The sequence below is a fragment of the Ovis canadensis genome, chromosome 25 (genome assembly GCF_042477335.2).
Source record: "Ovis canadensis isolate MfBH-ARS-UI-01 breed Bighorn chromosome 25, ARS-UI_OviCan_v2, whole genome shotgun sequence".
Lineage (NCBI taxonomy): Eukaryota > Metazoa > Chordata > Mammalia > Artiodactyla > Bovidae > Ovis > Ovis canadensis.
The window spans coordinates 24790211-24817593 of record NC_091269.1 but is presented as its reverse complement, the minus strand read 5'-3'; the positions used below and the strand labels follow the sequence as shown (position 1 = coordinate 24817593).

General features: G+C 47.6%; 1 protein-coding gene and 1 non-coding gene across 3 annotated transcripts in view; both read right to left on the bottom strand.

The window, feature by feature from the left end:
• SLC35F3 (solute carrier family 35 member F3) overlaps positions 1 to 27383 on the bottom strand; it is a 408781-nt gene that overhangs the window by 98516 nt on the left and 282882 nt on the right. For both annotated transcript variants that reach the window (XM_069572528.1, XM_069572529.1), the window contains one exon: positions 9052 to 9376. In XM_069572528.1, the coding sequence (XP_069428629.1) occupies positions 9052 to 9376 (325 nt within the window). The remainder of the gene's footprint in view (positions 1 to 9051; positions 9377 to 27383) is intronic.
• TRNAG-UCC (transfer RNA glycine (anticodon UCC)) lies at positions 25718 to 25789 on the bottom strand. Its single transcript has one exon. It is a non-coding gene; the product is annotated as a tRNA-Gly (tRNA).

Here is a 27383-nt window from a genome sequence, read left to right as displayed (position 1 = left end):
TGCAGGATATCCTGCCCTCTCCTCCATCCCCGGCCCTGGAGCTGGTGGTCACATAGGACTGTTGGACCCCATAGAGGTCAATCTGGTCAGACTCCCTTGCCACTGGACTCCAGTATCCTGGGCTGCAAAGATGCCTTCATCTCTGGGGCTTTAGACAGACATCTGAGGGGCAGCAAAGTGCTCAGAACCGCCCCTCCCCAGAACCACCCTACAGTGCATGGTCAGAGTTAACAGTCACAAGTGTACATTACTGCAGGAATGAATAAAGCATGACTGAGTCAGTGAGTAACCGGGGCTAACCCAGGCGTTTGGGTCTGGATGGGGTAAGGAGATGCTGGAGTAACCACAAGCGCCTCCAGAAAGACACACAGGCCCCCAGCCTGACGTCAATGCCTCTGCACCCAGCACTCCTACTCCAGCCCTGCGCCATCTTTCTCCAGAGCACTCAGCATCATCTGACTTATACTATTTTGTTTGTTTGCTTCCCAACAAAGAGGTAAGCTCCACAAAGGCCGGGCTTTTCATTTGCTTAGGTCACCGCTATTTCCAGAGCAGCCAGAACAGTGCCTGACACACAGCAGTCCCTTGGCGGATTTTGTGTCATGAGTGAAGGGCTGTCTCTGTGTTCCTGGAATGGAGGGGTCCCTGTGGCTCTGTTTCGAGTGCCCTCACCCTCTGGAGAGAACTGTTGGTGGCAGCAACGGGTCACGGCATGTTCAGGGCTCAGGGAAGCAAAAGCGAGCAAGGAGGCCCATCAGCTCCCACCAGGCGGGAGGCCCGACCGTGCCAGGAGGGCTGGGCGTGCTGGGGCATCGCTAATTAGGGTGACCTTGGCCACGCCTTCATGTTCACCATGGGCCTGAAAAACACATAACCAGTGTTTCCCGAAAAGAAGATACCCCTCCAATTTCCAGAATGCCCGAGTTAGACAAGAAAATAACCACTGAAATGCTTTTCACCAATGTTAACAGTTTGCTTTCAGCTGAAGGAGAAGCTGACAATTCACAGCAAAAGACCTGGCCTTCAAGGTCTGCACTCCAAACAAACAAACAAAAAACGTAATACTGAATCATTCTGCCTCTGATATGAGATGGGCACGTGTTCTGTGCCGTTATATAATTAGCACTCGGACTCTTAATTTTGAAGGCAGCTCTGAATGGATCAGCCCTGGACTCAAAAACTGTCAGAGGCTCCCACTGCCTGGGGAATAAAGCCCCAGTCCCTTGACCCAACGCCTAACGGTTTCCCCATGGCTAGTGGTACGGTAAGTCCATTAACTATCTGATTGGTTAGTCTTGCTGTTAACTGAAGCCTGTCCTCGTACTCAAGCTGCAGCCCAGACAGTCTGCCCTGCCTTCTCCTCCTTACACCCCGTTCTGTTTTTCATATGGGCATCTCTCCCACTTGGATGTGAGCTCCTAAGTTCCGGAACAACATCTGTGTCACTGACACATGCCCGCATGCCTCGTGGATGAAAAATGTCACCTGCCATGTCAGTAAACAAAGGATGTTTCAACCGTCAAGCTGTCGTATTAGAGCCACCCGACAGTGAGCACGGAGGGGACTCAGGATGAAAACAAACAGGATACCCATCACCAAGCCACCCTCAACCCTGCACCCCGAAGGGACTCAGGATGGGAAAGCACAGGATACTGGCCCCAGGTAGCTGAGCTGCATCAAAGGGATGATTTCAAAGAGCCCAGACTCTTACATCTTGCCATACACAGGAAAGGGCTAAATTCTTTAACTCTGAGATATATGGTTTTCTTTAATTAACAGTAATCTTTTAATGGGCTTTCCAGGTGGCACAGTGGTAAAGAATCTGTCTGCTAATGCAAGAGACACGGGTTTGATCCCTGGGTTAGGAAGAACCCTTGGAGTAGGAAATGGCAACCCATTCCAGTATTCTTGCCTAGGAAATCCCATGGTCAGAAGAGCCTGGCGGGCTACAGTCCATAGGGTTGCAAAGAGGGGACACGACTGAGCAACTAAGCATGAAGGCAATCTTTGGATGTTCTGACTATCTGGTCTTTGTTGCAAAAACTCCTATATATTCTGGCTCCTCTCATACATCTTCAGAGTTAATTCTTTAGCACTGAGAGGCTGTATCCCAGGCTTAAGTTCTTAGTATGTCTGCTGAATAAAATATAATTCTCAGCTCTTATGCTGTGTATTTTTTTCAGTTAAATCCTTGGCACACAGACATTGGGCTTGTGCTTGTTCAACAGGCCTGGCCTCCACTTGCCCTCAGTCCTATCCTTGACAGAGGGATAGTGGTAGAGTAAGCCCCCCTATGTATGAACAAGTTCTGTTACGACAGTGCGTTTCTAAGTCCAGTTTGTTCATAAGCCCAACAAAGTCAGCCTAGGTACCCAACTAATACAAGACTCTCACAGAAGTAACAAATAAACCTCTTTACACCAGGGCTTCCCTGGGGGTTCAGCTGGTAAAGAATCCACCTGCAATGCAGGAGACCTGGGTTCAATCCCTGGGTCGGGAAGATCCCCTGGAGAAGGGAACAGCTACCCACTCCAGTATTCTGGCCTGGAGAATCCCATGGACTGTATAGCCCACGGCCTCGCAAAGAGTCAGACATGACTGAGCAAACTTTACTTTCACACAGACACACAGACACACACACACACACACACACACACACACACAACACAGAAAATAAAGAAAACATTTTAAATCTTACAGTACAGTACCTTGAAAAATACAGTAGTACAGCACAATAGCTAGGCATGTTCTCATCTTTGAAAGTTTGCAACTTGAAGGTTCCTATGTGGGAGACTTACTGTATTGCTAAAGATCCAATCTGATGACTTTTCTGCCATCCCCACCCTCTCCCAACATTCACACCATAACTAAACCTCTCTGCATGCACTGGAGTCACACAGTCTGCCCCCACTGCCCTCCCCTCCTCCTGACCTCCCCCACTCACCTCCCACACAGGATCAGAGCTTCTCAGGCACCAGGCTCTCCGCCAGCCTTAGTGCATTCCCATACCCCCCAGGATTCAGCACCTGCAGGTCCAACTGCTCGTCTTCTAAGAGACTGCTCCTTGGTCATTTCCTCCAAGAAACCCCCCATCTGCCCCAGGACCCAAGCACCTGGGCCTCTCCCCTGGGGCCCCTGTGCCTACCCTCATCCGTTTGTCTATCGGACTCTTCCAGGGACGTGAGCTCCTTGAGGACAGGGACCATGGATAATTGTGTCCCTGGGAAGATGTGCACTCACCATTTCCAGAAGGCACAGGCCTCCAGATTGGGACACCCTGCTCATTAGACTTTGAACGTTAAAGCTGCAAGACCCCTTGTGGATCCCGCGTAAGTCTGTCCAGCCAGGGGCACACACCTGGCCCCTCGGGACAGAAGACAGACAAGAGGCATGAAAACCGTGTTCTCGCCTTTCCTGGCTCAGAACGTCTGTGGGTGTTTCTGAAGCAGAGTCAACTGGCTGTCTTCCAGAAGGCTGAAACTACAAAAGGCAGAAGGAAACACTGGTCCCCACAGCACCGTTCCCTTTTCTGGCAGCCCCATGTTAGCAGAAGGTTCTAGCGCTGGCTCATGAAAAGAGGTCACCACTGGAAGAAATTCCTGAAAGACCTGATAAGGTCGCGAGTGCCCCAGATCTGCTCTGGCTGATTCCTGCTTGCCGTGGCGGCCTCTGGGATCAGAGACACCGTCCACGTGTCTCAGGGTCAGAGAAGCTAGAAGGCTGTAGGTCATCACCATGCCTGCCCACAACAGTCTCTCCAGGGTCATGAACCTGACATAGTTTCCCCTGCGTGCCTCCCTCTGGCGCCCGGCTTCACACGGACTCCTGGGAGCTGAACCCCTTCTCAGGTCACGCCTGCAGTTTCCACAGCACCCACATGCATCCCTCTGGTCAGAAGCCTCCCTGAGTACTGAGCACCTCAGGGCATATCTGTGGCCGGCTGTCAGTGAGAAACAGGGACAGTGAGGGTGGGGATGTTGATGATCTGGGGAAAGAAGGAAGTTTTTATAGCAGGTTACTGCGGAGACCACAGGCTTGAGGCTGAAAATTCAGGACAGCTGGGTTTGGGAGGTTTTCACACCCACACTCCAATTCTTGAGAACAATGCCTGATATCAGGAAGGCCTGATCGTTCTAGAATGCCTTGTGCAGTCAGCAGACCTGCATGCTGATTTCTTTTTATTTATTTATTTTGGTTGCATTGTGAGTCATGTGGGATCTTAGTTCCCCAACCAGAGATCAAACCCATGCCTAATGCACTGGAAGTGCAGTCTTCACCAATGCACCACCAGGGAAGTCCCTGCAAGTTGATTTCTGCAAGGTGTAATACCTGCATGAGTCTGCAGGGGTGGGCAGTCCTGGCAGATCCACTCCTGCAGTTTAAATAGGCCAACTCACCCTAACGGCTGTGAAATGCCATAGAAATGCCAGGGACTATCACTGTGCTGTGATATCCTCAATGGGGCACAAGGCAGCCCATGCTTACTTTATTAGCTGCCTTGTGCCACATAGAGGATATCACAGCACAGTGATGGTTCCTGGCATTTCGATGGCATTCCACAGCCGTTAGGGCATGGTGTCTCATTTGATCACACAACAATCTTTTGTGCTGAACGGTACATGTGTCATCACCCTCTGTTTACAAACGAGCATCTGAGGCTCCTGGAGCTTAAAAGACTTGCCCAAGGAGCCTCCTCTTCCTCGCAAGTGGCAGCAGATCAGACTCAAACATCCTTGGGGCCCAAAGAGAGTCACCTGCCAATCGATATGGTATGGTGAGCCCTGCTTCCCACATTTCAGCAGGTCAGCAGCATTTTAAAACCTGTGTAACTGAGATTCAAGACCTCCAGGGCCTTGGCAGTCCAAGGGCAGCCCGTGGGCCAGCAGCACCAGCAACTCCTGGGAGCTCATTAAGAAAGCAGAACCTCACGTCCATCCAGACCTACGGAATCATCGTCGGCCCATCAACAAGATCCCAGAGACTCAGAGTTTGACCAGCTCGGAGTTTGAGGCAATATATGATTTCCTCCCCGTGCTTTGGCTGACTTTTCTAGCCTCGTGTTGGGGAACTGGCCTCAGCGGGGAGGTTGAAAAGGAAAGAAACTTCTACCTGATTGTTTCCTGAAAACCACTAGAAACGTTGGCTTATCTGGCCAGCTTCACCTTTTTCCTTCTCTCCCCAGCTTCCTGCTGAAACTTTCACCCAGATACAACTGTTCAGTTGACTCCAGATTTTCCATTCATTTCAATAAAAGTACAAACATGGAAGATGCGATTTCAGTTTGCCTTGATTTCTGGGAACCCTAATATCTGTTTAAAGAACTCCCAATGTGATAGGGGATTAAAATGTACAAATTACTGATACCAAAAAGGACCCAATGGGGCTCCTGGCACAAAAGCTTTTCTATATCCCCTGAGAAATGGAGTATTTCCTGTATAGCAGTAAACAAGGATGTCACAGTTACCAGTGATTCCAGCCCTCTGGGGCACTCGGGAAGGAGAGGAATGCCTGCATAATCTGGCAGCCGCTAGGCTGCAGCCCCTCCCCGTGGTGAGCACTGAGGAACTCACGACGTGAAGAAACACAGGATATGGCCCCTAGGGTAGCTGAGATGCATGTGAAAGGAATGATTTCAGTGAGCCCAGACTCTTGCATCTTGTAGAAAAGTGCTAAATTCCTTAACTTGGGATATCTGGTTTTCTTTAATTCACAAAAATATTTTTGATGTTCCGATTACTTGCCCTTAGTTGCAAACTTCTATATAACCTGACACTACCCACACCCGCCTCCATCCCACTCCCACCCCCCACCCCAACTCCTAGGAGCAGTTCCCTCAGGTTACTTGAGATGCTGTCTCCCAGCCCTGAAGTCCTAAAAATCCCCACTGAATAAAACGTAACTCTCAACTTTTAGGCTGTCACTATTTTTTAAGTCAACACCCCCAGTTTTTGATTCCAGGAAACAGGCTTCATTCAGCCTCCATGACCTTCCCTGAGTTCCAAAGAGCAGGTTCAAATAGATGCTAATCAGGGAAGGGAGGGGATTTGGAGATGAGGAAGGAACAGGCAAGAAACAAGAGTGCAGCCTTGGGGCAGGGTCCTGGTTCCCCTCCAGGGAGGCACAGAAAAATAAGATTGAGCCATTCTGCAGATACTGAAACCCCCACCAGGTGGGAGAAGTTAACTGCGTGCCGCCCACAAGCAGGTAGACCCCAGACCCATTGGAACAACAGAGGCTGATGAAGCTGACTCCCACTTTCCTCACCACCAACCCATCAGAAGAATGTCCGTGAGCTGATCACATCCTCTCTGAACCATTAAGATGAAACTCCTCACCCCGCCCTCCAGGTCAGGACACACAGTTCCGAGGGCATTAGTCTGCTGTGGTCCTCTTCACCTGGCAAAGCAATAAAGCTATTTTTTTCTACTTCACCCAAAACTCTGCCTCTGAGATTTAATTTGGTGTTGGGGTATGGAGGCCTGATTTGGCCTCACTATTAAGTATAAAACAAACTACATGGATATACAGTATAATGTGGGGAAACAGCCAATATTTTATATTAACTATAAATGGAGTATAGCCTCTAAAAACTGTGAATTACTAGCCTGCACACCTAAAACTTATATAATATTGTACATCAACTAAATGTTAATAATTTTAAAAAAACAGCCAATAAAAAAAGAACTCCCAGTTTGAGATGTGACGTAGTCATGAGTTTCTAGGTAAAGTCTGTGGTGTTAACATTTTCCTCTCCCTTTTCTGAGAAAGAATATTCTTTCACTCCTCCAGTGGTGCCTAGATTAACTGGCATGCCCAATCATCGACTGGTAAAATCAGCAGCTCTGTTTAGACACAAGCAGAACACAATTTATAACCAGAAAGATTTTTTTTTTTTTTAAGTGCTCAGCTTTAGCACAGAAATTGGGCAAGATTGGGCAAGATTTTACCTGGCTTCTCTAATCAAGTTATGGTTTTGCCCCTTGCCCTCCACTGTTTTTCAGCTGACATAATCATCACTATGATTCTCTCCTGATTTTTCCCAAATATTTTTAACAGGCAGACCATAAGCTGAAATCAAGGTGTGACATCTTTCTATGTTTAATCTGCTTCAATGATCTTGCATTTTTTTTTTCCCCGTAGACCTTTTAACCAACTGAGCCTGGTTCCTCCTGTGTTGTTTTCAGCACAGTTAATTAATGGTGCTGGGCCTGCACTAAATGGCCAGTGATGCCAGTCTTGTCCCACGGTGAGCGTCATGTTAAAGACACGTGCTTAGAGCAGTAGCTGGTGTTGCCTCTCAGGGAAGCCCTCTTTGAGTCCACATGTTTGAACAAAGCAGAGAAAGACCATTTCATCTTCCCTCCAGCAATTCTCCATGAAGAAAGGGCACATACACCCATTTTGCGAGAGGCAGCAGCATACTATCCTACTCTGTTTAGAAAAGGCAAACTCCTAATTACAAACTGAATACACTCAGGGCGACTTTACTATTAATGCATTATTTACTGAATATTTGCTTTTCTCTGCGCCTAAAAGCAGGCCATTATTTCTCTCTTGACTTTGGGACAATCTGGGGCTCTGTTAAAGTTTCTAAACCAATCTGTTTCAGTCTGCTTTTAGCTGCTGTTCAGAAGAGGTACATTAAGTGCCTCTCGAGTGATTTCTGGCTGGGCCATGAAGCCACTGATTTCAGTCAACACTGACAATGCCCCAGGCCTGGGCTCCGGTTCTGGGCTCCAGGCTGCCACGTGCCTGTCTCCGGAACTCGCTCCCAGTCCTTTCCACTAAGGGATGCTGGTCACTGAAAGCTCACCAGTGCTCCTTCCTCTAGAACGAGTGCTCTGACTTACCACTTGGCCTTTTAAAGGAGCCAGTCCAAATTATCTCTGAACATTCAAAAACTTTGGCGCCTCACACCTCCAAGTTGAATTTGACATTGACAAAATGGTAGAATCTCAGAAAAAAATTCTGATCAGCATGTAACCTTCATTCCTAAAACCTCTTTACGCCTTGAATTCAATGATGTTTTTTGGCTACCTTGCAACTTTTTCAGACCGGGGCTGAAGTTTGAACCAGATGGTAAATGGGACAAGGTGACTGTACAGGGGGTTTGGTGGCGTGGAAGTAAGGGGGTGGGGTGGAAAGAAGGCAGTGGTGAAGGAGTGAACAACCCTCAACTTCCAGATTTTTTTCCACCTCTGAGGCTGATGAAAGAGAAATTCCCCAGGCCCACCTGGTCACCTTGACCAATATTCTTTCTTGTTTTGTTTTTTGTTTTTTTTCCTGAGTAGATCTGATTTGGGCCAATAGTAAGGTCCTTGACATAGTCACAGAAGACCCCAGCTTTGGGTGACCATGAGAACTAGGGATGGGCATAGTTGATAACCCAGGGCCAACACTAAGCATCTGACTCTGGAGGAGTTTGGGGCACCCTGCTATACATTGTGGCAGAGGGCTGGCATCTGGACTTCTGGCCTCTTTTAAAGGGAGGTCATTTCAATGAGAAAATATGCATGTGTAATACAGTCAACAAAGTTCAGACAATGCTTTGACTTTGATGGCAACACTGCCAGATATTCAGACACCCGCCTCCAACCACGTAATCAAAAGAGGAAATGTCTTGTGCGGAGAGGAAATGAGCAATCAAGTGTTTGCCATGCGCACCCACGGGTCGAGAAGCTAAGTTACAGGGAGGAGCCAGCTCACCTGGCTCCATGGGCCTATCCTCAGCCCAGTCTGAGGAGGATGACAGAGCCATACAGTTTTCCCGTTTCTACCCTTTCTGGGGACTTAGCACAGCCCATCTCTGGAAGCTGCTGCCTTCTCCCGCCTACTAGAAAGGAATTCCTGGGGTGAAGAGCTAGAGGCGGAGGAAGGGTGTTCACCACTTCTGAAAGGAATGAATTCCGGTCCTGGAACCTCTCTAAGACAACGAGTGACTCGGTGACTTCTCCCTACGGTGTCTGCTGGCCCATCTCATCACCCACCCAGCAGCATCAGCGTCCGGAGAGCAGCCCCCTGCTGAGCCAGCATCCCAGGGGAGGTGCCTACCTGTATCTCTGCTTCACTGACTGCTTCTCCGCTGACTTGCAGATGTGCCCCGCGTAGTACAAGGGGAAGAATAAAAAGTTCCAGTTGGTGGCAAACCACGTCAGGGTGAAGGGAGCATCGAACTTCCTGAAGGTCAGCTTGGCGAGCTGCGTGGCGCCAGCCCAGGAGGCACACACGCACAGCACCACCGCCACACCCCAGAAGATCTTCTTGAGCTGCGCGCGGGAGCATCTCCAGCAGCGGCGGCTCGATCTCCCACCGGCCTCGGTCCCCGCCGGCGCCTGGGCCTCCGCCGGGCCCGGGGAGTCCCGGGGGCGCTCCTCCCCTGGTGGCAGAGAAGGGAGAGGTTAACTGGGGCCTCCACACCTTCATGCGGCCAGGCCGAACGGGGTTGGGGTGGGAGGGATGCCAAGAGGGCAAGTGACTCCCCCACCGCCATTGTCATCGCCACCCTGGGGAGGAGGGTTGGGGGGCGGGTGGGGGGAATGGGGGCCTGGAGACAGCTTCCTGAAACAAAACTTGAAGACATCGCCTCTGGTTTTCTGGTCCTCTAGAATTGCTATTGTTTGATCGCCAAGTCGTGTCCTACTCCTCCTCTAGAATCCTCTAGAAGCTTGAACCCCAAAAGATGGTTCAGGAGTGGGCTGGCAGCATCAGCACCATCCCCAGCTTGCTGGCAATGCGGAATCTCAGGAACCCTGGCATCAGAATGTGTATTTCAGCAGGTGATCTCTGTGCATGCCTGGAGAAGTGGAAACATTTCTCCAGAACCCAGAGTGGCTGAAATATTTTTCCAAATATTTCACTAGTATTTCAGCTCACAGGGATTGATGTGCAACTCCTGCGGTGGGCAGTGCTAGGGACTAGGGATTCCCTCCTGAGAAGGTCATAGGCCTTGACCTCTAGAAGCTCCTGTTACAGTGACAGAAGCTCCTCCTTGCCTGGCACTTAAGGGCGTGGATGCCAAGAACAAAGCATGCATGGAGAGCAAAAACAGATTGTCCTGGAACCTCCCTGGTGATCCAGTGGCTAAGACGCTGCCCTTCCAATGTAGGGGATGTGGCTTTGATCCCTGGTCAAGAACTAAGATCCCACATGACTGTGGGGTGTGGCTAAAAAAAAAGAAATAGGTATCTGTCACTCATTGGAAAAGACCCTGATGCTAGGGAAGACTGAGGGCAAGAGGAGAAGGGGGCGAAAGAGGATGAGATGGTTGGATGGCATCACTGACTCAATGGACATGAGTTTGAGCAAACTCTGGGAGATGGTGAAGGACAGGGAAGCCTGGCATGCTGCAGTCCATGGGGTCGCAAAGAGATACAGCAGGAGACACTGAACAACAACCCTCTTACTCCTCTATTTGCTCTTACTGACTCCTAGCTGATGGCCGTCAGTCCCACTGTGAAGTGTTACTTAAAAACCACAGCCTCTGGCAGCTGGTGCTCTAAAAGCCCTCTGATGATCGGCTGGAGGACCGTGTGACTTCTGGAAGCCAGGCTGCAGCTCAGAGCGTGGCTATGCAGCAGCACTGTTCCCACAGACCATGAGAAAATGGAAAAGGCATTCTCTTCCACTGTTTGGTTTCCATTCATGATTGTGTGCAAGTCAGTCAGCTGGAAATTTAGACAGAACTGTAACTTGTGTAAGGTGTGACCATGGGTGGGGGCGAATTTCCAAGAGATGGCCTACTTGCCTTTTATATGATCAGCCAGGCACTCAGCTGAAAGACGGCAGACCCTGCAGTGGTACAGGAGATGGGTACGAAGTATGTTGGGGTCAAATGGTACTCTATGGAAGCTGTTTAAACTTAATTGCAATTTCAATAGCTCTAATACTATGTCACCCTGCTTATTTAACTTCTATGCAGAGTACATCATGAGAAACGCTGGACTGGAAGAAACACAAGCTGGAATCAAGATTGCCGGGAGAAATATCAATAACCTCAGATACACAGATGACACCACCCTTATGGCAGAAAGTGAAGAGGAACTAACAAGCCTCCTGATGAAAGTGAAAGTGGAGAGTGAAAAAGTTGGCTTAAGGCTCAACATTCAGAAAACGAAGATCATGGCATCTGGTCCCATCACTTCATGGGAAATAGATGGGGAAACAGTGGAAGCAATGTCAGACTTTATTTTTGGGGGCTCCAAAATCACTGCAGATGGTGATTGCAGCCATGAAATTAAAAGACGCTTACTCCTTGGAAGGAAAGTTATGACCAACCTAGACAGCATATTCAAAAGCAGAGACATTACTTTGCCGACTAAGGTCCGTCTAGTCAAGGCTATGGTTTTTCCTGTGGTCATGTATGGATGTGAGAGTTGGACTGTGAAGAAGGCTGAGCACCAAAGAATTGATGCTTTTGAACTGTGGTGTTGGAGAAGACTCTTGAGAGTCCCTTGGACTGCAAGGAGATCCAACCAGTCCATCCTAAAGGAGATCAGCCCTGGGATTTCTTTGGAAGGAATGTTGCTAAAGCTGAAACTCCAGTACTTTGGCCACCTCATGCGAAGAGTTGACTCATTGGAAAAGACTCTGATGCTGGGAGGGATTGGGGGCAGGAGGAGAAGGGGACTACAGAGGATGAGATGGCTGGATGGCGTCACTGACTCAATGGACATGAGTCTGAGTGAACTCCAGGAGTTGGTGATGGACAGGGAGGCCTGGCGTGCTGCGATTCATGGGGTCGCAAAGAGTCGGACACGACTGAGCTACTGAACTGAACTGAACTGAATACTATGAAACCAAGTTTTATATATTATACTGTCTGAAATATAATAATTCTTTTTAAAATATTTACTTACTTATTTGGCCATGCCAGATCCTAGTTGTGGCACTCAAGATCTTGGTAGCTTTCAACATAGCATGTGAGATCTCTAGTTGCAGCAGCAAGGATTGAACCCAGGTCCCTGAATTGGGAGTGTGATGTCTTAGCCACTGGACCAAGGGAAAGTCCCAGAAATATAATAATTCTATGAGGCAAAATCCTGATTCAAGGTAGCCTATTATATGTTGTTATTATTTAGTTGCTAAATCATGTCTGACTCTTTGTGACCCCCATGGACTGTAGCCTGCCAGGCTCCTCCATCCATGGGATTTCCCAGGCAAGAATACTGGAGTGGGCTGCCATTTCCTTCTCCTGGGGATCTTCCTGATCTATTATATAGGTGTTAGCTAATCCTAGCATTAATTGCTAAGTCTGGCTGTATCTCTCTTTTGTGTTTTTTGCCACACCACGCAGCCTGTGGGATCTTAATTTCCTGACGAGAGATCGAATCCAGGTCCTCAGCAGTGAAAGCACAGAGTCCAATCACTGGATTGCCACGGAAGTCCTGGGTTGTATCGCTTTTAGCCAAGGGTAATCCAAACCCTTTGTGGCTGGCCAAGGAGAGACAATGTCCTTTACTGACCCCAAATCCTTGACACCATCTAGTAAACATATTGTGCTTCTGTGCCTGCTTTATTAATATTTATTCCCCCTCCTCCTCTTCCTTTTCATGTGTGCATATATCTGAGTCAGAAAGCACTTGGAAAACCACATGCTTGACCATCTCTGAGCTTCCAACAAGTTGTGTGTTTCTGGCATGGGCTGCAGAGAGGGGAGAAGCAGAGGGCGCAAAAGCAAGGAAGATCCCTCTCCTTCTGCCTAATACCCTTCCGCTAGGTCATCGTGTCTTTGTTCACAGTGAATCCTTACAACTTCCATTTTCAGACAGAAGCACACAGGTTTCAGCGTATACACTAACTCCCTGACATTTGGGGTGAGCCTCTGCAACCCGTGACTGCTGAGTGTTCAAGCAGTGTTAGGGCTGGGAGATACCTTGACCACCAGCATCAACTATCAGAAACTCATACCAAGAAGATAATTATGGAGATGAAAGGAAAAATGTCCACATAGAAAGGAAATGCAGTTTCACAGTATTAACTGGCCATTTAAGAATAGAACCTAGAGGAGGCTGCAAAAACATTCAGGCTCCTAACATGTTCATCCAGTTTTGCCAATTAAGTTTGAAAACTTCAAGAATGAAGCGATGACTGATGCTATGCAGTGTTACAATGAGGGAAAAATCACCAAATCATGTCATATTGTACTGTTAGGACTTCCTGGTGGTCCAGTGGGTAAGATTCTGCCTTCCAATGGACAAGATGCAGGTTCAATCCCTGGATGGGAAAGATCCCACATGCTGCAAGGGGGAAAAAAACAACAAACAGCCAAACAAACAAAACAAATTGAGCTCATAAAAAGTGTAAAATTAAATCTCTCTTTTAAAAGACTGGACTATTTAAATGTCTTTATATATTTGGATTAAAGAAATTATATCCAACTTTTTAACCTCTTGGCTCATTTGACCAGGGCATATTGATAATACACAAGCAAAATAAATACATTCTGCACTCTATTATTAAACAATAAGATAGAACTATGTTTCCCTAAGTATAATGCAATTAACAGGTACAGTATTATCAGAAAGAAGGATCCCAGGATCAGAAGTTTGGGAAGCAGATTCTTTTGCTACATGACTAATAGACGTAGTGGATTTCCAAAAGGCAGCTGCAGAATGCTTCCCATATTATTTCAACATAATACCTGTGGTAGGACTGGGGTCCCCTAGAACACACTTTTGGAAACACTGGAATAGACCATAAAGAATGAGAGGGATTCAAATCCAATACATTGCAAACTTTCCATTTCATGGCCTAGAGTCTCATATAGTGATAAATCACTCACCAATTTCATTACCTCACTCATTCCTAATACTTTTTTTACACTAGACCTACCTCCTGTAAACTAAAAATATTCTTTACAGAATCATTACAAAAGTATTTCATAGTATAAACAAAAACAGTGCACTGCATATTCGAATCTTAGTACCTAGAGATATCACTGGACATTTTGCCGCATTTTCCCCAGCAAAATTTGTATTTTTTGCACAACACACACACATTCACACACAACAAAACTGGGGTTCTACTGTATTTTTGGCCAGCAGTCATCTAACCGGATGCATAAGAGCACGTGTTTCTAAATCTCACAGGGCTGCATATACTGCAACATCCTAGGAGCATTTCAATCTGCTAGGAAGTTACGACGAAGCGTCTGCCCTGTGCCAAGAACTTTGGCGGTGAATAAATAAATATAAAACGTGGCTGCATCCTGCTCTTCAGGAACTTACAGTCTATCTGGGAGTGACAAAAGAGATCTATGAAAGAACTACAGAACAATCACGGATGGAGAAATTTTGACTGCGAGGCAAACTCTGAAGACAGTGACACCAGTGTGGCCGTGATCCCAGCAAGATCAGAGGAGGCAGAAGCTTGGCTTGGGTATTGCAGGATAGACAGGATGAAGGACAAGAGAAGCGAAGACCAGGATCAGGACCTGGTCTGCCCCAAGAGTGGTGAGGAAGACGGTGAGCTCTGAAACCCCCCACTGCCTTGCGCCACTGCAATGCCCAGTCTTGCTCTGGCCAGATACACAGCAGGAGAAGTTGCCAGGCTAGCAGAAGAGACGTTAGCAAATTCAGATTTTGGAACTTGCTTTTTCTAGGAAGTAAACATACATTATACATGCCCCAGTGTCCATAACAAACAGATAAAATTAAAGAATAAAAATAGAATGACATAATGAATTTGGTCAGCAGATGTGTTTATGCTCCCATATCTGAAAGGCAGCAAACACGTCCCATCTCATGCTACCGTTCTCAAGGTCATTTTCAGCAGCTGTCCAACTGATGCCAGATTTCAGAAAGGAAGAATGACACCGAGGGGGCCAGTTGCCCCTTTCAAAATCCTCTTGTATACGCCTGTGCAAGAAATTCTGGTTTATTTTCTCTCCCCTCCTAAATTACAAGCGACTCCTCAGTACCAGCGCCTTCGTGGTCACAGCAACACAAGTAACCAAGCATTTGTGGTCACTCCTTATCACCCCTGAAAGAGGCACTGCAGAGTGTCACAAAGAAATCAGGGCTGATTGAGCCTCATGCTGCGTCCCATCTCAGCTCCTCTGACTGTGACGACACAACTAAAATACTCTTTATGTCATCCTCACTCGCCAAGACCCCCTTCCCACTAACAAGCCCTCTGTTTATGATCTTGAGTTGGCCATCCTAACCTTGCACTTGAGCCAAGGGTTCTGGGCTCAGTGCAAAGGAGATGATATATTCTGACCGCATGGTTGTACTGACAGATGTGGTCTTTGTGGCATCATGCATCACCCTTTGGCTGTGTTGTCTCTACACGTCCTGTGTACACCACTTGATTCACTCCAAACAGCTGGGGGACAGGTGGGCGTTTCCCAATTACCGTCCCTGGAGCTGCTTCCACTGAGCATTTTGGAGAAAAGTACCTGTGTGTGTAGGAAGAGTGTTCTCCTACACACAATGCATATTCCACGGCACGCTAAGATATAACCATACCTGTGTGTAAACTTCCATCCTGAGCTGTGTTCATCCATGCTAAGTTGCTTCAGTTGTGTCTGCCTCTTTGTGATGCTACAGACCGTAGCCTTTCAGGCCCCTCTGTCCATGGGATTCTCTAAGTAAGAATCCTGGAGTGGGTTGCAATGCCCTCCTCCAGGGGTCTCCCTGACCCAGGGGTCGAACCCATGTCTCTTCAGTCTCCTGCACTGATAGGTAGGTTCTTTACCACTAACATCACCTGGGAAGCCAATAATTATTATAATATTATATATTATAATCAATTAACAGAGTGGGTTGCCAGTCCCTTCTCCAGGGGATCTTCTCAACTCACGGACTGAACCCAGGTCTCCTGCATTGCAGGTGGACTCTTTACTGTTTGAGCCAGTGTTCCATGTCATGCAATTTGCTGGAACCATACATTAGTCCTACCTGCAAAATCACATCTGATACTTCTCTCTTAAAAGGGATCTAGAAAAATTTGCACTCTTCACTCAAGCAGTGCCTAGAGGCTGTGTTCCTACCTAGCAGAAGGAAACTCTTGGAGGTCTGGTTCAGTGGCTAACTCATTCTGGGACCCAGGCAAGTCCTCTGTCCCATGAGGTGTCTATTGTCTTTTGCTGAGAAAATTATGAATTGAGGGCCTTTTTGGGTTTAGTTAGTGAAAGTCATTTCTCCAACAAGAAAGCAAGAACAATTGGAAAATCACTCACTGTCGAGCTCAAATTCCCATAAAATGGCTCCTCCAAGCCTCTGAGAGAACACAAACGGTGACTTCTCTAGTGGTGCAGTGGTTAAGAATCCACCTTCCAATGTAGGGGATGTGGGTTCAATCCCTGGTCGGGGAACTAAGATCCCATTGGCCTTCTGCTTGACAACTACTGAGCCCGCGGGCTCTAGAGGCCGTGTTCTACAACTAGAGAAATGTCCACGCGCTGTAACAAAGACCCAGCACAGCCAAAAAGAGAGAGGCAGAACACAAATATTTCTTTTCTGAGGTCCCCTAGAAAAAGCAGATGCTTGTTGACTGTTTCTCTGAAGAAGTAGCCAGGAAGTTCTGCACTTAGAAAGTGCAAGAGTCACTGTCTTAGGGATAAGGGACTCAGAGCTGGACTCAAGGATAACCCACAGGCTGGCCTGGTCCCAGCCTCCTGGAAGTGGAGGGGTTATCATCCTGAAGAGAACAGGAGAAGAGACCGCCCATGACACCTCCATCAGTAAGACCTACATGGTTAATTTTTCAAAGCTTTTTTTTGAGGACTAATTGTCCTAACTGCAAAATTCACTTGTTTCAGAAGTGCAATTCACAATTCTTAGTAAATCTACAGAATCGTGAATCTATCACCCCATCCAGTCTTAGAATACTTCCACCATCTCAAAATGGGTCCTCGTGTGTGCTCTGAAGTCACTCCCCAGGCCCCTGCCCCCATCCCAGGCAACCACAAATCTTCTATCACTACAGATTTGCCTACTCTGGTTTTTTCATATAAATTTGTCAGCTTTTGCACCTTTTCACTCAGCATAATGTATCTGAGGTTCCTCCATGGCACTCCTGGCATGCGGCAGGAGTTCATTCTTTTTGCAGCTGGATAGTAGGGCATATGGCTAGTCTAAATTTTGCTTATCCAGTTATCAGTTGATGGACAAGGGTACAGTTTCCAGTTCTTTGGCTACTGTGAATTACACTGCTATGAACACTCATATATACAGTAAGTCCCCTACGATGAACCTGCAAGTTGTAAACTTTCAAAGATGTGAAAGTGTGTTCCATCAATGTCAGGAGTGAGAACACTGCAGCTTGCCCCCCGTCTCCTACTGCTGATGATCCTTCAGCTCCACCGTCTCCCATCTCCACCCCCTCCTCCAGGCAGTAACTCTTGCCTGTTCACTTGATGCCAGACCCTGTATGCCAGCTGTTATACTGTACTACCGTGCTCTTCAGGGTACTGTGCTGTAAAGTTAAAATGTTTTGTTTGTTTTTATGTATTGTTTGTGTGAAAAGTATTGTAAGCCTATTGCAGTACAGTATAATATAGCAGATTATGTTAGTTGGGTACCTGGGCTTACTTTGTTGAACTTAGGAAAAAATCAGACTTAAGAACACGCTCTCAGAACAGAACTTGTTTGTATGTTGGGGACTTACTTTAAGTCTTTGTACAGATATGTTTTTGTTTCTGTTAGATGGACTCAAGTTTTAGCCAATTTATTGACACGTACTGTAAGGCATAAGGAGAAGGCAATGGCAACCCATTCCAGTACTCTTGCCTGGAAACTCCCGTGGACGGAGGAGCCTGGTAGGCTGCAGTCCATGGGGTTGCTAAGGGTTGGACGAGACTGAGCGACTTCACTTTCACTTTTCACTTTCATGCATTGGAGAAGGAAATGGCAACACACTCCAGTGATCTTGCCTAGAGAATCCAAGGGACGGGGGAGCCTGGTGGGCTGCCGTCTATGGGGTCGCACAGAGTCAGACACGACTGAAGCGACTTAGCTGCTGCTAGCTAGCTGTGAGGCAAAAGGCAGACACACACCCTTTCCTAGGGGAGCTTGTCTGTCCAAGTGTTGGGGTTTACAGTATCCACGTCGTAGATGGGTCAATGTCTCCAACTGACCCACACAAGACACAACTGATGGCTGCTCTGGGAACAGAGCCCCCACCCTTTTCTTTTTCTGGATTGCCCTGGGAATAGGGCTTGATGAGCGATTTCCCCATTTGCTGATCACTGACGCATATATCCTTTCAGGGCCTGGTCACCCAACGAAACCGCTTTTATAAAATCAGGAGCTTGGAAGAAAGCTTTTGTTTATGGCCATTTGCAAGTGTAATTCATCTCCCAAAAATGCAGTTCAGGTTTTGTTTACTTCATCTGCTCATTAAATACTTGCTCAGTGAATTTACGTGTGACTGTTTCTTTTAAGACATGGTTTCGCGGGAAGGGAAGAAAAGGCTGCCACATGTGGAAAGCCACCCCAGGCCCTGGGTGTCCCCAAAGCAATCCTGATGTCACATATCCTGCACTTGTCAAACTTCTGTTTGTATTCCTGGCCTTTGGGTCAGAAAATATTCCCATTATTCATGCATGATGAAGGATCAGTCACACTCCTGTCTGGCAAAGGGCCCCAGGAAAGATGGACTCCACAGATAATTAAAGCTGACCCTGAGTAAGGGAGAAGAAGAGGGCACGGGGAAGCAAAGGGCAGGTGATGAGTTTTTTTTTTTTTTTTAATTTATTTCAGACTGTGTGGTCGTGCAATTGCACTGCTTGCAGGATCTTAGTTCCCCAACCAGGGAATTGAACCCAGGTCCTTGGCAGTGAAAACATGAAGTCCTAACCACTGGACCCCCAGGGAATTCCCCAAGTGACAGTTAAACACAAGTGTATATGCGCTCTGCCAGGAGATTACACAGCTTTTTCCAAAACTTGCCTTAATGTTGGCAAAATATTTTTTTCCTTTGTGGGACAGCTGAGGGCCTCACAGTTAGTCTCCCAAGGTCACAGAGTAGTGAGGGGCTGAATGCAGTTCCAAGCATCCATCTGGCCCCAAAGCATCCAGAGGAATGGACAGCCTCCTTATTCTTCCCTTTGGAAGTGATCAGTGCTGACCACCCTGGTCACATCTGCCTATGACTAAAGAGGGGCTTTAAGTTTTCAAAAGGACAGACTCTATTTTTAAATTCGGAGCATCCTGAGTGTGTATGGAACTCTGGGTTGGGGTTCACCAATATGAAATGAAGACTTTTGTGAGCTGAATGTCTATGTCCTCCTTCAATTTATACATTAAGACTGTAACCTCCAACGGCTGCATTTGCAGTTGAAGCCTCTAAGGTCATAAGGGTGGGGCCCTGATCTGATAGGGTTGGTGGCATTATGGGAAGAGAGACAGCAGGGAGCTCTTCCTGTGCATATAGAGAGGAGCTGCATGAGGACTCAGCAAAGAAGTGGCTGTCTATAAGCCAGGAAGAGCTCCTCCACCAGAAGCCAACTTGGCCTACAACTTGATCTCGGTGATTGCAGCCATGAAATCAAAAGACGCTTACTCCTTGGAAGGAAACTTATGACCAACCTGCTAAGTCACTTCAGTCATGTCCGACTCTGTGCAACCCCAGAGATGACAGCCCCCTAGGGTCCCCCGTCTCTGGGATTCTCCAGGCAAGAACACTGGAGTGGGTTGCCATTTCCTTCTCCAAACTAGACAGCATATTGAAAAGCAGAGACATTACTTTGCCAACAAAGTTCTGTCTAGTCAAGGCTACGGTTTTTCCAGTGGTCATGTATGGATGTGAGAGTTGGACTGTGAAGAAAGCTGAGCGCCAAAGAATCGATGCTTTTGAACTGTGGTGTTGGAGAAGACTCTTGAGAGTCCCATGGACTGCAAGGAGATCTAACCAGTCCATCCTAAAGGAGATCAGTCCTGGGTGTTCACTGGAAGGACTGATGTTGAAGCTGAAACTCCAATACTTTGGCCAGCTGATGCAAAAATCGACTCATTAGAAAAGACCCTGATGCTGGGAAAGATTGAAAGTGGGAGGAGAAGGGGACGACAGAGGATGAGATGGTTGGATGGCATCACCGACTCAATGGACATGGGTTTGGGTAGACTCTGGGAGTTGGTGATGGACAGGGAGGCCTGGTGTGCTGTGGTCCATGGGGTTGCAAAGAGTCAGACACGACTGAGTGACTGAACTAAAACTGAAACTGGTCTTGGACTTCCAGCCTGCAGAACAGTGAGAAAATAGTCTATTAAGTCATCCAGGCAGTGGCACTTTGTCATGGCAGCCTGAGCAGACGGGCCTGAGCGTGTTACAGCAGGGAGTGCACTGTGTTTGTGAAGGTGTGAGGCATAGACCGAGAGCTGTCCCTTTGCAGGAAGTGGTGACAAGCTGTGGATGAGTATTTATCGTGATAACCTCTTAGAAGAAATGCCGCCACATCGTAACCAAGAGAAGACTGAGGAGGCATGTGATATGGCATGCTAGACAGCATCCTAGAACAGAAAAAGATGGGAGGTAAAAACCAAAGAAATCTGAATAAAAATGAATTTTAGTTAATAATAACACACCAATGTTAGCTCATTAATTGTGATAAATGTGCCATACCAATAGAAGATGTTAATAATAGAAGAAATTGGATGTGAAGTATTTAAGAACTCTCTGTACTATCTCTGCAACTTTTCTGTAAATCTAAACTATTCTAAAATAGGGCATCCCTGGTGGCTCAGTGGTAAAAAATCCACCTGCAATGCAGGAGACATGTGTTTGATCCCTGGGTTGGGAAGGTCTCCTGGAGAAGGAAATGGAAACCCACTTCAGTGTTCTTGCCTGAAAAATCCCTGGAGACAGGAGCCTGGCAGGCTATAGTCCATGGGGTCGCAAAAGAGTCAGACATGACTTAGCGACTAAACAACAACAATTCTAAAATACAAGATTTATTTTTTTAAAAAAAGAAAGAAATAACTGTCATGGATGACTACATTAGAAATACCAGGTACTTCTCTGAATTGCTTAAGCCTTTGCTGTAATTCAATGTCTAGTGGGCCTTAGAAAGCATCACTATGAACAAAGCTAGTGGAGGTGATGGAATTCCAGTTGAGCTATTTCAAATCCTGAAAGATGATGCTGTGAAAGTGCTGCACTCAATATGCCAGCAAATTTGGAAAACTTATCAGTGGCCACAGGACTGGAAAAGGGCAGTTTTCATTCCAATCCCAAAGAGAGGCAATGCCAAAGAATGCTCAAACTACCACACAGTTGCACTCATCTCACATGCTAGTAAAGTAATGCTCAAAATTCTCCAAGCCAGGCTTCAGCAATACATGAACCGTGAACTTCCAGATGTTCAAGCTGGTTTTAGAAAAGGCAGAGGAACCAGAGATCAAATTGCCAACATCCACTGGATCATGGAAAAAGCTAGAGAGTTCCAGAAAAACATCCATTTCTGCTTTATTGACTATGCCAAAGCCTTTGATTGTGTGGATCACAATAAACTGTGGAAAATTCTGAAAGAGATGGGAATACCAGACCACCTGACCTGCCCTTGAGAAATCTGTATGCAGGTCAGGAAGCAACAGTTAGAACTGGACATGGCACAACAGACTGGTTCCAAACAGGAAAAGGAGTACATCAAGGCTGTATATTGTCACCCTGCTTATTTAACTTACATGCACAGTACATCATGAGAAATGCTGGGCTGGAGAAGCACAAGCTGGAATCAAAATTGCCAGGAGAAATCTCAATAACCTCAGATATGCAGATGACACCAGTCTTATGGCAGAAAGTGAAGAGGAACTAAAAAGCCTCTTGATGAAAGTGAGAGAGTGAAAAAGTTGGCTTAAAGCTCAACATTCAGAAAACGAAGATCATGGCATCTGGTCCCATCACTTCATGGCAAATAAATGGGGAAACAGTGGAAACAGTGTCAGACTTTATTTCTGGGGGCTCCAAAATCACTTCAGATGGTGACTGCAGCCATGAAATTAAAAGACGCTTACTCCTTGGAAGGAAAGTTATGACCAACCTAGACAGCATATTCAAAAGCAGAGACATTACTTTGCCGACTAAGGTCCGTCTAGTCAAGGCTATGGTTTTTCCAGTGGTCATGTATGGATGCTAGAGTTGGACTGTGAAGAAAGCTAAGCGCCGAAGAATTGATGCTTTTGAACTGTGGTGTCAGAGAAGACTCTTGAGAGTCCCTTGGACTGCAAGGAGATCCAACCAGTCCATTCTGAAGGAGATCAGCCCTGGGATTTCTTTGGAAGGAATGATGCTGAAGCTGAAACTCCAGTACTTTGGCCACCTCATGCGAAGAGTTGACTCATTGGAAAAGACTCTGATGCTTGGAGGGATTGGGGGCAGGAGGAGAAGGGGACGACAGAGGATGAGATGGCTGGATGGCATCACTGACTCGATGGATGTGAGTCTGAGTAAACTCCGGGAGTTGGTGATGGACAGGGAGGCCTGGCGTGCTGCGATTCATGGGGTGGCAAAGAGTCGGACACGACTGAGCAACTGAACTGAACTTACTGTAATTCCTGGAGATTAACATGCAGAGATGGATGACAACATGGCATCTGCAAAGTTGTTTTTAAAAAACAAAATTATTTCCCCGGTGTGGATACAGAATTGGGAGGTGAAGGAAGGCTGCTTTTTAAAAGGAGGTGGAGCCAGTTGGCAGAAGGAACTTCACTGGAAGTTCCACCTGGCTGCAGTGCTGGTCTGAATCAGCCCCAAATCTGGCCTGCTCCCCGGCCATCATCACCACCTCTGAGAACAGACTGGCTTTTCTGTCCCACTCCTCATATCCTTAGAGGTCCCCAAATAACTCCCAATATCCAAACCACACTGCCTCTTGCAGTGGAATTAAAATAATTCTGGAATGTTCACAGCTCAAAGCAAACATGACTTCTGACAAGGTGAGTGGATACGGGTAAGCTTGAGATAATGCCATAGCGCCTTGGGGGAGGGAAGAGGCCACCTTGGGAGGGGAGCAAGGGCCTGTTTGGATCCGTGGTCTGAAGACACCTGGGCTCGAAGGGATCAGTTTTAATCCCCGCACCTGCCAGTCGTGGCCTGTTAGCCTCCAGAGTTCCACTGCCTGCCCAGGCACATCATGCTTCTGTTCACAGCACAGCAGGCACTCACCCCAGAAAGATCAGGGGATACTCCTGCACTGCTGGGACCCACACACAAATACCAACTTATGTACACACTCCTCTTCTCCCAAGTCTGTGTGGTGGGAGTCAGGCTGTCGTGCCTCACAGGGAGACGGGGGTTACAGGAAGGCAGACTGTGTGTAGCGCAGCCCCCCAGGAAAGAAGGGGCACATGGAGTCTCCCCCTCCAACGGGGCGCAGGGAGACAGGGCGATATTTTAACTGGTGGCCTAGGTGGTTACACAACTCATCTTGATGCACAAAGAGCACTGTCTTCTAGAATATCTGGTTCTCAGCAGAGTCATATAACGTCCATCTCTAAGGCAGGACTGAGGGTGCTTGCTCAAGGACCCAAGTGCGGTCAGCTTAAGGTATCAAAAGTCCTCCTTGGCTTCGCTCCACCCCTCTGCCTGGGCTCAGGGTGATAGGCTGAGCACATCCCAGGCAGAGAGGCTTTGTTGTGGAAACACCCAGGCCAGCTCCAGGCAAAGCTGGAAATTTGCACACTCCTCTTTGGGGTCTTTCTAGACCTCTTTCTGTACCCCCATCACGGGGGGCTATTGTCTGGAGTCCATTGCTTTGCTGCTGCTGAAGATTCATAGAATCTAAGTACTCATTTAACTTTTCTTCTTCTTCCTGCCCAGATGCCAAATCCCACCCCTGAAAAACACACACGCACATGTACACACATATACATAAATACAAGCACGCACACACACACAAGAACACACACACACACAAGCACACATATACACACACATGTGGGGCTTCCCAGGTGGTGCAGTTGTAAAGAATCCACATGCCAGTTCAGGAGGCACAGGTGACTCGGGTTCGATCCCTGGGTCAGGAAGATCCCCTGGAGGAGGAAATGACAACCCACACCAGTCTTCTCGCCTGGAGAATCCATGACAGAGGAGCTTGGCGGGCTACAGTCCATGGGGTCACAAAACAGTCAGACAGGACTGAGCATGCATGAAGACACACGCACACACACACACACACATCCACACTTATATACATGTGCACACACACACACACACATCAAATTTCTGACTTGCCCTGGGTCTTGTTCCCTCAGTCTTGCTCTCTGATAGTAAAGAGATTTCATTAGATAAACCAGTCCCTGCTAATGAGTAAGCTACTTGCTAGACTCATAGACTCTTTCTGCTGAAGCAGCCAAGGAAGCTCGACTTTAATCCCCTTTCTTTTCAGAAAAGAGAAGCCCAGGTTCCAGGAGGTGAGAATTAGCTAGTAGGGAAGCAGGACATGAAATGCCAGCATCCTGTGCCCACAGGGCGTTCTTCCTCCACACTCCCCTTCAGTGACACGGTGTCTTAACCAGTGAGAATAGATCACTTGCCAAAAAGGCTTTTAAGAGTTATATCTCTCCTGGGCTCTCCCACACAGCTCCTCCGAACTCTTTCTCACCTCTGCGAGCCTTCATCTCCATCCATCATTTCTGGCAGATGGTGCCACTTCGTACATTACAGAGAAGATCCAAGTCATCAGCTCAGATCCTCGGCTTCCCTCCCCAGCAGCCGACATTTCTGAGATCTTTGATCTCATCTCTTCCCTTCTTGCCAGGCTAACCATCCCTTCTCTGGCCTGGTCTGTCCTCCCAAGCCCCTCTGCCTCCAGTCTTTGCTGCCTTAATCACACTCTCCTGGGGCAACTCCAGACCTGCCCCGGCACTAAACTCCTTCCTCCGATTTACAGAAACATCAGCTCTCCCTAGGGCTTCCCAGGTGACTCAGTGATAACAAATCTGCTTGCCAACCAGGAGATGCAGGTTCGATCCCTGGCCTGGGAAGATGCCCTGCAGAAGGGAATGGCTACCCACTCCAGTATTCTTGCCTTGAGAATTTCATGGACAAAGGAGCCTGGCGGGCTATCATCAGTCCATGGCATTGCAAAGAGTCGGACACAAGTGAATGACTAACACTTTGACCCGATCTCCCCAAGTCTCTCCCCTTTCCCCTAAAGAGAACCTAACTCCCCTCCCCTCTCTTACTGACCAGCACCTTTACTGGCCTCTGCTTTTCTTCTTTGCCAAACACTCACCCCTTGCAATCTGGTTTGTGGACCAGCAAAATTGTTTCTATAAAACTGTCCTGGGGTCCAGAGGTTAGGACTCTGTGTTCTCACTGTCAAGGATGAGGGTTCTAGTTCCACAAACTGAACAGTGAGGTCAAAAGACAAAACCAAACCTGCTTCCTTTGGCCCTATTTGATACTGCAGCACGATTTCTCATTCTTGGTTTTCTTCCTGGGATTTCCACGATGCCCTTTGATCTGGGTTCTGCCTCTTCCATCTCCACAGTGTCTGCGACCAGCAGGCTTCTGGGCCAGCCCGTCCGTCCCCACAATGCCACCTCCCACCTGACTTGTCACTGGGCCGTCACCACCTCTTTCTCCCAGGTCCTTGCCTCCTACGCGCAAACACCTGCACTCAAAGGCGCTGCCAAGGCCTCACTCTTGTCTCATCTAAATTTGACGCGTCCCCTGTCTCCCTAGCTGTGACTGCCAATGACATCTTAATCTTTATTTGTTTTTATTTAATTTTTTTAGGGGGAGCCATGTCACTCAACTTTCAGGATCGTAGTTCCCTGACCAGGAATTGAACCTGTGCCTCTGAAGTGGAAGTGCAGAGTCCTAACCACTGGACTGCCAGGGAATTTAAAGCATCTTCATCTTTAGAGTCCTCTTGGATGACTCCCTCTCTGCCCTCCTACTTCAGCTCAGCCTGTGATATACTTGACTGTTTTTGATTCTAGTCTAATTCCTTTATAAATATTTACTGTGATTGGTGAAATCACCTTCATGGTTCATTCTGAACATCATAGCCATGTATCCCAGACTCAGTCTCCCTTCTCTTCCACACCTCCCTCTTCCTACTAGTTTCCGTCTACTCTCCCAGGCCCAGAATTCGAGAGGCCCTCCAAGTTTGCCTGGGGCCAGCCTTGACCTTGGACCTTCTTCCTCTGACTTCTACGTAAGCTCTGTCCCCACCAGACTCCCACAGGTCTCTGCCAAATGCTACCCTCTCCTAACTCTGCATCTTGGTCCATAGGGCCGCCTCTGCCTGGAACCCCATGTTCTTGCCTTTCACCTATGACACCAGGGTTTCACTAGCGGCTCATATAGTAAATAATTCACCTACAGTGCAGGAGACCTGGGTTTGATCCCTGGGTTGGGAAGATTCCCTGGAGGAGGGCATGGCAACCCAGTCCAGTATTCTTGCCTGGAGAATCCCCATGGACAGAGGAGCCTGGCAGGCTACAGTCCATGGGGGCCGCAAAGAGCTGGACATAACTGAGCAACTACGCACAGCACACGAGGACAGCAGAGGGCAGGGGCGTGGCCTCTACCACGATGCTGCGATCATGCTCCCAGAAGACCAGTGTGAAAGGAAACATAGCCATCACCTGGAGTTCAGTGATGAGAAAGGTTCTGAGACCACATCCAGGCTCAGCAGGAAACAGTGTCCTGTTAGATTACATCATTTTGACAAAGCAAGGGTAAGAGTGAACAAGAGCAGCCATCTGTGTCCCCGCCAAACGCGAGCTTCAGGGATTTCCCCGGCAGTCCAGCGGTTAAGACTGTACTTCCAATGTAGAGGGCCCAGGTTCCATCCCCAGTGGAGGGACTAAGATCTCACGTGCAGGGGGCACGACCAAAGAGAAAAGTTACCTTCCAACATGCAATCTTTCTTTGCGACATTTCTCACCTGTTTGGGTCAAGGATTATAACTAGCTCCTCTTAGCATCTCCAGTAATATCTGGTTCCTTCTCTTGCACATATTAGGTAACACACTGGATCAATTCAGGAGTGACTTTTGTCCTTGAGGTTTTAGGCCTAGAGCGATGCAACCTAGGAAACATTTTGGGCACGGGAACCCTTTGGCAGTATACTTCTCAAGACAAGAGGTTTCTAAGGTTGACCCTCAGGGCTGCATGTCCCCGAATAACAGTCTTATTCCTTTAAAAAAGGCAAAGCAGGTGGCTTCCCTGGTGACTCAGTGATAAAAAATCAGCTTGCCAATGCAGGTTCGATCCCTGATCTGGTAAGATCAGACATGCCACGGAGTAACAAGGCCCGTGCACCACAACTATGAAGACTGGGCTCCAGAACCCAGGAGACACAACCACTTAAGCCACATGCCCTGAAGCCTGGGCTCCACAACCAGAGAAATCACTGCAACAAGAAGCCCGGATATCGCAAGAAGGAAAAACCCTTAGAATCAACAAAGACTCAGCACAGCCAAAAAG